The sequence below is a fragment of the Peromyscus leucopus genome, chromosome 5, assembly GCF_004664715.2.
Source record: "Peromyscus leucopus breed LL Stock chromosome 5, UCI_PerLeu_2.1, whole genome shotgun sequence".
NCBI lineage: Eukaryota > Metazoa > Chordata > Mammalia > Rodentia > Cricetidae > Peromyscus > Peromyscus leucopus.
In genome coordinates this window covers 126,817,842-126,831,497 of record NC_051067.1, presented here as the reverse complement: position 1 = coordinate 126,831,497, position 13,656 = coordinate 126,817,842, and the positions used below count along the sequence as shown (strand labels likewise).

General features: G+C 46.1%; 2 protein-coding genes across 2 annotated transcripts in view; both read left to right on the top strand.

The window, feature by feature from the left end:
• Positions 1–7,798, top strand: part of Abcb10 (ATP binding cassette subfamily B member 10) — a 34,252-nt gene extending 26,454 nt beyond the window's left edge. The window contains exons 10-13 of the mRNA XM_028856350.2: positions 446–626; positions 3,988–4,031; positions 5,450–5,484; positions 5,648–7,798. Of these exons, the coding sequence (XP_028712183.1) occupies positions 446–626; positions 3,988–4,031; positions 5,450–5,484; positions 5,648–5,879 (492 nt within the window). The 3' untranslated portion in view covers positions 5,880–7,798. The remainder of the gene's footprint in view (positions 1–445; positions 627–3,987; positions 4,032–5,449; positions 5,485–5,647) is intronic.
• Positions 7,799–10,858: 3,060 nt separating this feature from the next.
• Positions 10,859–13,656, top strand: part of Nup133 (nucleoporin 133) — a 48,995-nt gene continuing 46,197 nt past the window's right edge. The window contains exons 1-2 of the mRNA XM_028856351.2: positions 10,859–11,153; positions 13,309–13,427. Coding sequence (XP_028712184.1) covers positions 10,975–11,153; positions 13,309–13,427 — 298 coding nt within the window. The 5' untranslated portion in view covers positions 10,859–10,974. The remainder of the gene's footprint in view (positions 11,154–13,308; positions 13,428–13,656) is intronic.

Here is a 13,656-nt window from a genome sequence, read left to right as displayed (position 1 = left end):
TTGGGGTCTCCTTCCCACAGGGTGGTGAAGACAACAGATCAGGTTGGTCTTATTCACAGTAAACTGGTACTTTTTTTTAAATGCATTATTTGTTTGTTTTGTGTATATGTGTGTACACGTGCCATGGACAGATAACAGCTTAGGGGATTTGGTTCTCTTCTTTCGCTGTGTGAGTTCTGGGGACGGACTTATTGAACTCAGGTTGTCAGGCTCCACAACAAGCATCGTTACCCCCGGAGACATTTTGCTGGCCCCTAAACTGGGACTTTTAAAATTGTCTGGGTGAGGTTGTAGAAGAGCAGCTCCTCCGGGCGGAGCCCTGTTCTGGGAGTGTGGGGCACTCCTGGCTGAGGCCTGTCCTCAACTCCTTGGTACCCACGGTACGGTGCCTTGCTGAAGTTGGCTGGAATTTCTGACAAATGTGCTGCTGTATTTCCAATTCCAGGAGCCGGTCCTGTTCTCCTGCTCTGTGGCAGAAAACATTGCCTATGGTGCTGACAACCCATCCTCGGTCACAGCCCAGGAGGTGGAGAGGGCGGCAGAAGTGGCCAATGCCGCAGAATTCATCCGGAGCTTCCCTCAGGGCTTCAGCACTGTGGTCGGCGAGAAGGGCATCCTCCTATCTGGTATGTGGTACTCGGATTTTATTTGTTGGCTTCGTCCTGTCACGTGTATAACGGACTGCCCTGCTGTGTAGTGAAGCACTCACTCCAGGAAATCTTCACATGGCTCCCAGTGCACTGTCATTTGTAGATGAGGTTTTCATCCTCTCTGAAGGGAAGTGTTTCCTTCACTTGCTACCCAGAACTTTCCTCAGGACTGTTGAGTAGTACCCAGTGAAAACAAGCTTCTGTTTCCATCCAAGAAGAGGTGTGCTCTGAAGCCTGAGGCTATGGGGAATTAAAGAAAAGGAGATGGGACTAGGTGGTAGATGATGACCTGCCCAAGGAAAAGAGGAATATCCCAAAGAAGCCCAGTGATGAAAGTTGTCTTAGTTACTGCTCTATTTCTGTAAAGAGATGCCATTACCAAGGCAGTTTTTATTTTTTAAAAAAAGGCATTTAATTAGGGACTTACTTACAGTTTCAGAGGGCAATCCATTATCATCATGGTGGAGAACATGGCAACAGACAGGCAGGCAGTCAGGCATGGTGCTATGGAAGTAGCTGAGAACTTTACATCCTGATCGGAAGCAGGGAGGGAGAGAGAGACAGAGAGAGAGAGAGAGAGAGAGAGAGAGAGAGAGAGAGAGAGAGAGAGAGAGAGCGCGAGCGCAGGATGGACTGGTGTGGCTTTTGAAACCTCAAAGCCTACCCCCAGCAACATTCTTCCAGCAAGGACACACTTCCTCCAGCAATGCCACACCTCTTAATCCTTCTAATCCTCTTCAAACAGTGCCACTCCCTGGCGATGAAGCATTCAAATATATGAGCCAATGAGGGCCATTTTTATTCATATCGCCACAAAAGTGTTCTTATTTTCCAGTGTGTACCAGGGGCCAATGAATTTTCTAGAAAGGACAAAGAGGGAACTCTTTAATGGACCATCTATCATCTCTGTCAAATATAATGTCCTTTTATTTTTTTGTGTAGTGACAGAGATGGAGCCCTGGGCCTCAAGCATTCTAGGCAAGCATTCTGCCATGGAGCTGCTCTGCTAGCCTGTGCTTGTTGCCTTAAAGAACCCTTGAAAAATGTAAAGCACATCCTTCACTTGAGGACTTTGTGACAAGACTGTGATCTTTATGTGGCCTTTGGGCCCAGACATGTTGAAAGACTTTATCTCTGGGGGGCAGAGTTGGCCAGCCCGGGACATCTTCAAGGCCAGCAGACAACTGCACACTGTGGGCACCACATTTTGGGGGGAAAGGAAAGCTTGTTCCCACTTGCTGTAGAATGTGAGGTAGGACCTGTAGCGGAGCTAAAGGGAAGCACATTTTTAGTTAGACAAAAACTTTTTTTTTTCAGTGCAAAGGCTAGAGGTTCTGAGCTCCCATCCTCTAAGGTGTCTGATGGCTAGACCACGCAGTTAGATCACAGAGGATAAATGAAACAAAAGGATGGTGATTATTTTGCCTGATTAAAAGAAAAGCTAGTAGGGAGATGATTTTGGTGTTTTGGATGGACATCACAGGAGATTCATCATAGTGTGGGGTTCATCTTTCAGAGCAAGCCCCCTGTTCCCTTGGAATGATTTCTGAATGTTCTTACATCTTAACAGGATTCTCATGCTTCAGTTTGCAGTCAAGGAAGCTACAGGTCCTTCAGTCTTTTTTTTTTTTTTTTAAAGATTTATTTATTTATCATGTATACAGTATGTATGACTGCAGGCCAGAATAGGGCACCAGATCTCATAACAGATGGTCGTGAGCTACCATGTGGTTGCTGGGAATTGAACTCAGGACCTCTGGAAGAGCAGTCAGTGCTCTTAACCTCTGAGCCATCTCTCCAGCCCGTCTTTTTGTTTTTTTGAGGCACAATTTCACTGTGTAGTCCAGGTTGGCTTAGAATGTTTAATCTTCCTGTCTCCCCCTCCAAAGTGCTAGAACTATAGGTGTATACCACTGCACCCAAATGCCTTTGCAGTTTGAAAGGAATAGACACTTAATTATAGGTTTTCAGTATATTAGTTGGTGTTGAGGATAATATTCCAAGAGGCTGTTAGCTGCTGCTCCAGGATCCCAACCCAGGATGCTCCAAAGACCATTCTGGGGCACTCAGCTAACTACTTCAGAGGGCCAGGCAGGCAATGGCTCCATGTGAGTATGGCACCTCGGCATCTGTTGAATATGATGCACACCTGGATGAAGTGACATGCTACCTAGCATCACCGTGAATGAAGATGTTCCATCCATGGTCAACTTGAAAGGAGTACTGTTAGCACCTGAAGTAGAATTGGGTTTCATTAGACAACCCACATAAGGACGTGTGAGCCTCTGGGAGTTCTGGCTGCTGGAAGATGGAGTCCTTGAGGGAAAGAGCCAAATGCAAGGCAGATTGCTTGCTTCAAGCCTGCATCTTAACACTCCACCTGTTCCCTGGCTTCAAGGGGAATTTGGGCTTAAAAGAAAAGGGGCTTCCCTAATTTGTAACCTCCAGCTTCATGTCCACATGGAACTGCTGTGGGACAAGGAGGCAGAATACCACAGGAAGGGAAGGACTGAAGGCCGTGTGCCAACACAGAGCGATGGAGATGTGCACCCAGCTCGCTGGCTCTTTTTGCTTCCAAGGAGTTTGAAATTCCCCCAGCATGCTGGCCATCATGTTAGGAGGAATGTGTGAGTGAAGGCCAGAAGTGAAGACCCTCATATCAGTGTAGGTGTAAGCCTGCTCCATTGCCAGCTGTGAGACGTTTCACACTGTGCCTCAGGTTTCTTGTGGTGTGTGTAGTTGTTTTATTGTTGTTCTGTTTTTTTTTTTTTTTTTTGGTTTTTCGAGACAGGGTTTCTCTGTGTAGCTTTGCGCCTTTCCTGGAACTCACTTGGTAGCCCAGGCTGGCCTCGATCTTGTTGTTCTGTTTTTTGAGACAGGATCTCACTATGCAGCCTTGACTCACCCAAAACTCACTAAGTAGACCAGGCGGGCCTTGAACATGCAGATGCAGAGGTCTACCTTTCTCTGCCTTCTAAGTGCTAGAATTAAAGGTTTGTGCCACCATGCCTAAACTGAGTTGTGCCTCAGTTTTTATCTGTAAAAAAATGAAAGTAATTATAGGATCTGCCTCCAAGAACGATTGTTATAGATTAACATGCCAGATGCACTTAGCAAATGTCTTCTGTGAAGCAAATCCTCGGTATATATTAACTATGGTAATTGCTCATTTTTTTCTATTTAATAAGACAGTATGTATAAAAAATAAACTTCTGTTGTACTACCCATAAGTTGTGGTTAAATGGAAGAAGTTATCTTCAAATTGTCACTTGTGTCATCAGACAAAAATTTGTTAAGAACTTTTGTTAAGCTTGCCTTTACCGTTTGTTTCTGTCAGGTGGGCAGAAACAAAGGATCGCCATAGCCAGGGCCCTGCTGAAGGTAAGGAAGCTGACTGTTGATGACTTCACCAGTTTCTACTTTTTTTTGGGGGGGGGGAATATATTTGTGTGTGTGTGTGTGTGTGTGTGTGTGTGTGTGTGTGTATGCATGTATATCATATATGGCTGACAGTCTGGTAAAAAAGGTAAATTGGGAGTTCTACTGAGGGCCCATTGTTCAAGCATTTGTCATATTTGGGAAATTTCTCAAGAGTCCAGTGTTAAAGGAGTATCAGCATGGGTTATTAACAAAATGTCAGAGTGGTGCCAATATGTATGTCTAAACTTTACTCAGTTGTTCTGCTGAGGAAAAGATTGGAAGCCTCAGCTGGGCGGTGGTGGCGCATGCCTTTAATCCCAGCACTCAGGAGGCAGAGTCAGGCGGATCTCTGTGAGTTCGAGGCCAGCCTGGGCTACAGAGTGAGTTCCAGGACAGGCTCCAAAGCTACACAGAGAAACCCTGTCTCGAAAAACCAAAAAAAAAAAAAAAAAAAAAAAAAAGAAAGAAAGAAAGAAAGAAAGAAAGAAAGAAAGAAAAAGAAAAGGATTGGAAGCCTCAGGCAGACAGACTCCAGCCAGGAGCAGGAAGAACCTCTCGGTGGGGAGCCAGACATTCTTCTGTAAAGGAAGCGTGTATGTCTGTGCACCACACCTGTGCCTGGTGCCTAAGGAAGCCAGTAGAAAGCATCAGATTCTCAGGGACTGGAGTTACAGAAGCTGCCATATGGGTGCTGGGAAATGAACCCGGCTCCTTTGGAAGAACAACAGAACTTAACCACTGAGCCATATCTCCATCCCCTCCTTGTGGGAGCCCGTTCTGGGGTTCCTCGTGGCTTTACCCAGCAGGTCCGCATAGAGGATGATCAGGACCACGGGCCTGAGTGCAGGTGTCTGAGATGGTCTGCACTTGGCTGTGCTGGGGGAGGAGGTCTTTTGCTCCACCCCTTGGCGTCTCTATAAAAACCCTGGACCAGAGACAGTCCGGGCCCGTTGGAATAGGTTCCAGGCCCTCTCGAGGCTATCCTTTATTTTCTATCTGCTTATCTCCGCAAGATTCTCCGCTATAAATCCTTCTATCTAATATTTCCTGCTGCTCGCACTCAAGAAAACTCTGGGAAGCTGTGGGGGTGGTGGGTAAACGCCCCACACCTCCTTCTGTCTTTTAAAACTGTAATAGTTAACTTTAAATGTTTTTATTTTATTTATTTATCTTGGGGTCAGGGATACACAGAAGGTCAGCGAACAACTTGTGAGAGTCAGTTCTCCCTAATGAGGTGGGATCTGGAAATCAAATTCAGGTTGTCAGGCTCAGTGGTTAAGTGCCTTTACTTGTTGAGCCTTCTCGCCAGCCCATGTCATTCCTTCGTACTGCTCAGACCTATGCTTGCTAATACATCATTGTCCTTCTTCCTTCTTCAGAATCCCAAAATTCTTCTCCTTGATGAAGCAACCAGGTGAGAGTATGTCTGTGACATCAGTAATCCTGTTAGAGTTGTCTAATATGTGTATCCATGTTGGAGGGTGTCTCAGTGACATGTGTGTGTCAATAATGTGTGCAGCCGTGTATGCAACTCTGACATCTCTGCTTCCTCTTGTGTGTGACCTTGTCTGTTCCAGTGCACTGGATGCTGAAAATGAGCATCTGGTACAGGAGGCCCTCGACCGGCTGATGGAAGGAAGAACAGTGTTGATCATAGCTCACCGCCTGTCCACCATTAAGAATGCCAATTTTGTTGCTGTCCTTGACCAAGGAAAAATCAGTGAACATGGGACACACGAAGAGCTGCTTTTGAAGCCCAATGGGCTTTACAGAAAACTAATGAACAAACAGAGTTTTATGTCAGTATAATGGATCAGTTTCTGGAGCCGTCAAAGTACGCAGCCTGTAATCCCAGCTATTGGGAAGCTGGAGCAGGATTGTGAAGACTTCCTCATGTACTTATCAAGACCCTCTCTGAAAACAAACAAAAACAAAACAGTAGTTCCTGAGAGACTTTAAAACCATCGGAGAAAAACAGATCTTAAGAGACTGTGTGAAACCTGTGGATAGTACTTCAGTTATTTGAAACATGCCTATTTTCACAGAGAATGTAAAATCCTGTGTTTAGATGTGTCTGTCTTCTCAGATCTTCTTTGTCACTTTCTAAACTTGGGAAACGCTGAAGTTGCTGCAGGGTTGGAATGTTTAGTTTAGCACAGCCCCTCACTTCCTTTGCTGCCAGAGTCAGGCCGTGACGTCAGGCGACAGCTTTAAAAAGGGAATTCTAAACTAAAGGCCTGACCACTTTAAGCCAGGTTGCCAGTCACTGAGGCACCTCCCTGGGGCCACTGAGGGAAAGCTTGCCGTGTCTGTCCCCGCATCTCAGGGGTCGGAGCTCTGGCTGCGATGGTCAGGGCGTGCGGCGCACAGCACCAGGGTGTGTGAGAGCCTGATGCGTTTCGCCACAGGAGGAAGTCCCAGTCTGTAAACAGAAACACGTCTATTTTTTTACTCACTTCCTTGTTTTCTGACTCCTTTTGAAAAGCAAGGTACAAATGAGCAGGTATTAGCAACAAAAGTGAATGGAAATCAATTTTACATTTGCTGGAGCATGTATTTTGGAGAAAAAAAAAATCAATACCTGTTTAAAATATGTAATTCTCAGATATATTAATTATAGTTTTATACTTGACATTTTCACTAATAAGGCTGAATCTGAGTAATTTTCAGCCTTGAATATGGTGGCTCTTTGGCCTCAGCAGCAGAAGCATGATGACAGAAGGAACATTGTCTTTTTTTTTTTTTTTGGAAAGTGTTGCAATAAGATACATATTGTCTTGCTGCTGTGGTAAATGTGGCTACCCTGCCAAGTGCAAGAGAAGGTATAACTGGAGTGCCGAGGCTGAGATGCAACGCTGCTGGGACCGGGCAGATGAGGCACCAAAAAATTGTTTATCATCCATTCAGACAGGGATTCTGTGAAGGAACGATCTAAAGCCAAGAGGTCGCTGTTGCAGCATCCAGTTCATCTTGAAGATTGCAACAGTCAGTCATGAAACAATTGTTCTGGTTTAAAAAGAAAAAAACCAAGCATGGCGACTCACACCCCTAACCCCAGCACCTGGGAGTTCAAACCCTGCATTACAATAGTGAGTGTGAGACCAGCCAGGACATGAGACCTAGTTTCAAAGACATTGGAAGAGTTTGAAAGCCCTACCCTATGGAATACGTGGAACCTTAACATGGCACTGCCCTATACAAGGAGATGAGTAGTCTTCTCTCCTATGCTTGCAGTTTTAGTCACCTACAGTGTCTCCATTCTTACAGATTCGCCACTTTTTTTTTTTTTGTATCAGTGCTATTAGTTGGATGTTGCCTCAAGAAAAAGTGCTTTTTTATGCTGGTGATGTAGAGCCCGAGGCATAACTACCCTGAGAGTTAAATGGATACACCACCTGCCGTGCCCACTGGCCTCTGGCCAAGAGGAAGAAACCTCTTCATGGAAGCACAGAATGTCACAGTGTGTGGCACTTGAGTAAGACAGGCTCTCTGGATGAGTGTAGTGGTCTCTGAGTTAGTTAACAGCACATCTTTGACCATCATCTCCACTGTCCACGTTTATTCAACTTGAAGGGGGGTTCTCAGAAGACAAAACAGCCCCCAGGTTGGTGGGAAACCCCTTTGCTCCATGGATGTATTTAAAAAACTGAATTGAGTCATCACACTTTATTTCTTAATATGTTTGTCTTTAGCATTTTATATCAGATTAAAATTTATAGCGAATTTAATCTGTCTGTCTGTCACAGTGCTGAGACTGAGCCAAAGGCCCCACACATGCCAAGCACTTTCCCACTGAGTTTATCCACATCCTCAGCCTCCTGTCTATCACTTCTTTTAAAATTTTGTACATATTCAGTTTCTTCATAGAATTCGCTATGGAGACTCAAAGAATGTTTTAATCTAACATGCCAAACACAGAGTAATGACTACAAGTTCCATGCCTTTCTTTCCTCATCAGAGACTCTTAGTGTCCTCATTTGTTTGCTATTTATTAGCATTCTGTCCAGCTACTCCAGTTCCATTACTAAATATTCCCTGCCCCGCCACAAGACCAGTGCTGAGGCCATGAGAAGGGACTCAGCAGTGTCTGCCCTCTAGTGTAGGAGGGGAGAGGCAGGCAAAAATGAGTTTTACAAAAATCTGGCAAAGTACCGTGGCCAGCAAGGTGTTTGGGGGCCGTTTGGTTGCCAGTGCGTGTACACGTGACATTTGGTGCTGACGGACCCATGAGGCAGACAGACATTTAGGTGCCATTCCCCCAAAATCTGCCACTTGTCTTAGTTTCTCATTGCTCTAATAAAATACTGTGACAAAGGCAACTTAAGGGAGAGACGTTCCCTTGCTGTTCCTGAGGGATTCAGTCCATCGTGGCTGGGAAACCATTACAGCAGGTCAGGGGGCCAACCTCAGAGAAGGTTGTATCCAGAAGAGGGCCTTCATTGGCCTCTGGAGTTAGTTACAGGTGATTTGTGTATGGTGCTGGGAACTGAACTTGCTCTGCACAGGTGGTATATATTCTTAACCACTGAGCCATCTCTCCAGTCCCCCACACATTTGGCTTTGTTTGTTTGAGATATTTATTTGTTTGTTTGTTTTGAGACACAGTCTCACTATGTAGCTTTGGCTATCCTAGAACTCACTATGTAGACCAGGCTGAACTCATAGAGATCCGCCTGCCTTTGCCTCCCAAGTGCTGGGATTAAAGGTGTGTGCCACTACACCCAGCAATGATTTTCTTGAAGAGTATAATTTTTCCTTCAGCTTGCTTACCTTTCTGAGCATTTTTTTTTCTTATCCATAAATGTAATCATACCTATATTACCTAATCCTCACTACTCCAGCATCTCCACACAGGGAATGTTCCAGCTCACAGGTGCTGGCAAGTCATTCCAGCTCCACACAAGGGGTGGTTAGCAAACTTGACCTTCTGATCTACTTAACAACTTTCCGTCCACAGTGGTCTCTCCAGTAATTACGTTTTTGGTTTTTCTGTTTTTTGAGACAAGGTCTCATGTAGCCCAAGGTGGCTTTGAACAATCCTGGTCCTTCAGGTACAAGAACAAAACTGACCCCACCAAACCTCTTCAGACACCACCATCTCTACCTCCTACCGCTTCACACCCCTCCCAGTAAAATAGAAACAAAGGGGAAATGTTTGGGGCTTTGTACGACTCAAAGGCAGCTACAGAACAGGATAAACCTGTTACTTTCTCTCAGCTGGGAAAAGATACAAGATAACTGGCAGCAGTACAAATGTGACCTCGGGAGGGATATGAACAACTGGCACTCTGTCCCCACCTCAAATTCACTGCCCAGTGTTTACTTAACCATCCCCCTATTTCAGCAAAGATGCTGTGAAAGTCTCCCGTGTGTTTGTTACAGTGGACACAAAGGTAACAAAGTCACCCCCTCAAAGATATTTAGAAATAGCTGGCTGCAGTAGGGCACCCCTTTAATCCTAGCACTTGGGAGACAGAGGCAGGTGGATCTTTGTGAGTCAGTGTCTCAAAACACCGCTCCTTCCCCCGCTCCCCACCCCCAAGAAAGGCATTTAGAAGCAGCTACTTGGATCAGGTGTGGTGGCACACTCGTAATCTCTGCAGGACCAGGAGTTATTCAAAGCCACCTTGGGCTACATGAGACTTTGTCTCAGCTACCAAAACTACCAAAGACGAAATTATTCAAGAGGTCAATGTGGACACAAAGGTGTTAGGAAGATCAGAAGTATATATTATCTGTTCACGCGGGCAGGGAGGAGGAAGGTCATCCCTGATCTGAGGAAGGTTTCGAGAGATGGCAGCGCTAAATTCGATGCGGGTGGACGCCTGCCAGGAAGGGCAGGCAATCCAGGAAAAAGAAACTTGCGCAATGGCATCGGAGACTTTAATTCGTAGATTGTGGAGCCCAAGTGGGAAGCGGTGAAAAAGGGAAAGGCCACCGGAAGTTAAGTCACAGGAGTTCAGCAAGTAACCCCTGGGTGGTTATCAGCCCTGGATCTTTACAAACTCTAGTGCAGCCTCGAGCTTACGTTAGTTCACTGGCTGAGAGTGTGGGGAGCAGAGTGGGAAAGAAGACACACCCCCTACATGCACCGCGATCCTCCAAAACAGACGCAGGAGACTAACGTAGAGCTGTGTGCATGCCTGCCCATAGGACTTCTACAAGGCTCTGGAACTTCAGGGGTGGGGGGAATGAGAGTCTCTGGGGACGAGGGGAGAGGGGCGGAACGAAACAGCCCTCTTCGTGCCTCGGGCAGTAGGCCAAACCCATCAAACTGCAAAATGCGACTGGGAAGCAAGAGCTGGGGTCCAGGGGGAAGCCAGGACATTAGGACGAAGGCCAAGCCTGCGACCGATCTTGGGGTGGGAAAAGCTCTACTGAGTGCTTGAGGAAACTGCGCGCTACAGAATCGTCACCGCACACCGAGACACTAACTAGCACGGTGACTTCTTCAGCTCCGCCCGCGGACGCCTCCTTCCCCAGTCCGCGCTCCCCGCGGAGGGTCAGCTCCAGCCTGGGCACTGGAGAACGGGGCTGCTTCTCTCGCTCTATGTCCCCGGGGGGTCAGGACTCCGAACCGCTCCAGGTGACGGCCGCATTCAAGCCACACCACGAGCCAAGGGCTTCGGACTCCAGATCTCTTGCCTCCGGTACTGGATGTGACATCAGCGCGTCTTTCCAGTTCCGACCCCGCCTTGCAGTTCGGCACCAACCTTTGCCATCATCGCCCCGCGCCTTCCCTTCCCTAGTTGCACATCATCGCCAAGCGTCCCGCCCCACTCCGTACCCTCAACGTCATCAGTAGGCGCCATCCCGCCCCTTTAGTGTTCAAGCTCCTGGCGCGCGAGGCTCTCTCTTTTTTCCCCCTCTCACGAGTGGAGCTTTCTCTACGTTCCCCGAAGACATGTTTCCATCCGTCTCCTCTCCGCGGACCCCGGGGCCGGGGACCCGAAGGGGTCCGCTAGTCGGAATCGGGCCGGCGTCCACGCCTAGGGCGAGCAGAAGGGGTCTGTCTCTCGGGTCTGCAGTTAGCTCGCCCGTGCTGTTCTCTCCGGTGGGCCGGCGCAGCTCGGTGAGCTCCAGGTAAGTGGGGGTTCGGCGACCAGCAGGCTCAGCTCCAAAGCGGGCAGGTGAACCGGGCCGCGGGGGAAAGCTGCCGCCGAGTTGGAAAGTAGTCACTCTTGCATATTATTGCCTCCCTTCCATGGTGGCCCTCGGTTTGCACTCCCTTGGCTTAACTTTTCATTAATTCATGAATTCACTCAGTCTTCGCGCTACAGAAAAGAATGGAAGCACCTTGTGAGTATCAAAGCAGTGCTTTTGTAAGACAGGAACATACTTCAGATATTGCAAAGATTAAAACAAAAGTGGTTTCTTTATTATAGTGACACAGACAGGAAAGGAAATCAGGTCAGTTTCAGGGAGCTGTTTGTTTAAAGTGGTGGTTTGTCGCTGTGACATTTGTCACGAGTCATTAATTTTGGTTTGATCTAATCTTTTGGTGATCTAGTGTAGAACTGCAGCTCAGAACTGTCCTGCCCACTTTGAAACAGGTCATGCTATGTACCCAAGGCTGGCTTTTACTCAGTCCTCTGTCTTCACTTTTCAATTAAATTATGGCAAGCTAGTGCTATCATAATTTTATTTAACAGTTCCATCCTTATGTCAGGATCTCAGCATCCTTACCAAAGTCATAAGAATCAATATACAGTTGTCCATACAGATCTGACTCATGATGAAAGCCTACAAATCCTGGCAAAATGGTTTTTCAGTGCCTGACAACTGTCATTACTATGTACTGATTGGCAGTTAAAGTACTTTGGGCCAGTGTCACTGGGTTACATAAAACACTTTCTCTCTCTCTCTCTCTCTCTCTCTCTCTCTCTCTCTCTCTCTCTCTCTAGTATTACTAGGTTACATAAAACACTTTCTCTCTCTCTCTCTCTCTCTCTCTCTCTCTCTCTCTCTCTCTCTCTCTCACACACACACACACACACACACACACAGATTGATTTACTAAAACTGTTGGTGTCATGCCCAATCCACATGTCTAGTAGAATTGTTACCCTCTTCCTCATAATACAAAAATCCAGAATCAAGTAACCTTTGTTCCAGAGGAATTTATTCTATTCCTCTTTCAAAAGTGAATTTCTGGGATGGAAAGATGGTTCTGAGGTTAAGAGCACCTGCTGCTCTTCAAGAGGATCTGAGCTCACTTTCCATCCTATAACTCCAGCTCCAAGGATTCCAATGCCTCTGGCTTCAAGACACCTGCGCTTAGGTGTATGAATATACACAATCAAAAGTAAAATAAATTGGGGGCTGGAGAGATGGCTCAGCGGTTAAGAGCACTGACTACTCTTCCAGATGACCCAGGTTCAATTCCCATCACCCACATGGCAACTCACAACTGTCTGTAACTCCAGTTCCAGGGGCTCCAACACTGTCACACAGGCAAAACACCAGTACACATAAAATAAAAATTTTAAAAAGTAAAATAAATTTTAGGTGAATTCCTTCTGCATGAAAACAAGAAATACTGAGTCTGATTGAAACTTAATGGTTAGAAATTTATAAATCAACATCACAGAGATCTGCCTGCCTATGCCTCTTCTCCATGCCTGGCTTTGACTTTCATCTTTTGAAAAGAGTTCTTAACAGTACTGATCTTAGAAGTAGACATGTGCTCCTAATTACTGAGCTTATGGTCAAAAGCCAGGCATGTTGCTTATTTTTTTGTCAACAAAAACTAGAATCATCTGAGAAGAGGGAAGCTCAATTAAGAAAATGCCTGTGGGGTTTTTTCTTGATGTAGAAGGGTCCAGCCCACTCTGGGTAGAGTCATCCCTAGGCAGGTGGCCCTGGAGCGGATAAGAAAGCAAACTGATCAATCCAGTAAGCAGCATTTGTCCATTTTTCCTGCTTCAGTTCCTGCCTCCAGGTTTCTGCCCTGTGTTAGTTACAGCCCTGACTTCTCTTGGTGATGGACTGTTAACCTGGAAGTATAAGATGAAATAAACTCCTCCCCAAGTTGTTTTTGGTCTTGGTCTGTATCACAGCAATGTGATACAGGTTTCCCTAAGTTCTGTTGAAAAATGTGGTTAATTACATAGTACACACAAGCTAGTATCTTTCACCGTTATACCTCATCAGAGATCTCTTACGTGTAGATTCATAAAGGCTAAGATAGTGGGAAATTTCAGATTACAAGTAATATTACATGGTCTCTTTGCTTTAGAGGAACACCCACACGGATATTTCCTCACCATTCCATATCAGAGTCTGTGAACTACGATGTGAGAATGTTTGGATCGTCTCTCCCTGTTAAAATCATGGAAGCTCTGACACTGGCTGAGGGTAGGTGTCATCTTTTCTTTTCTTCTTTATTTTTAAATTTATTTATTTATTTATTATTTATTTTAACTTATTTTTATTTTATGTGCGTTGGTGTTTCTGCCATGGGTGTCAGGTCCCCTGGAACTGGAATCACAGACAGCTTTGAGCTGCCATGTGGGTGCTAGTAATTGAACTCCGGTCCTCTGGAAGAGTAATCAGTGCTCCCAACCACCGAGCCATCCCTCCAGCC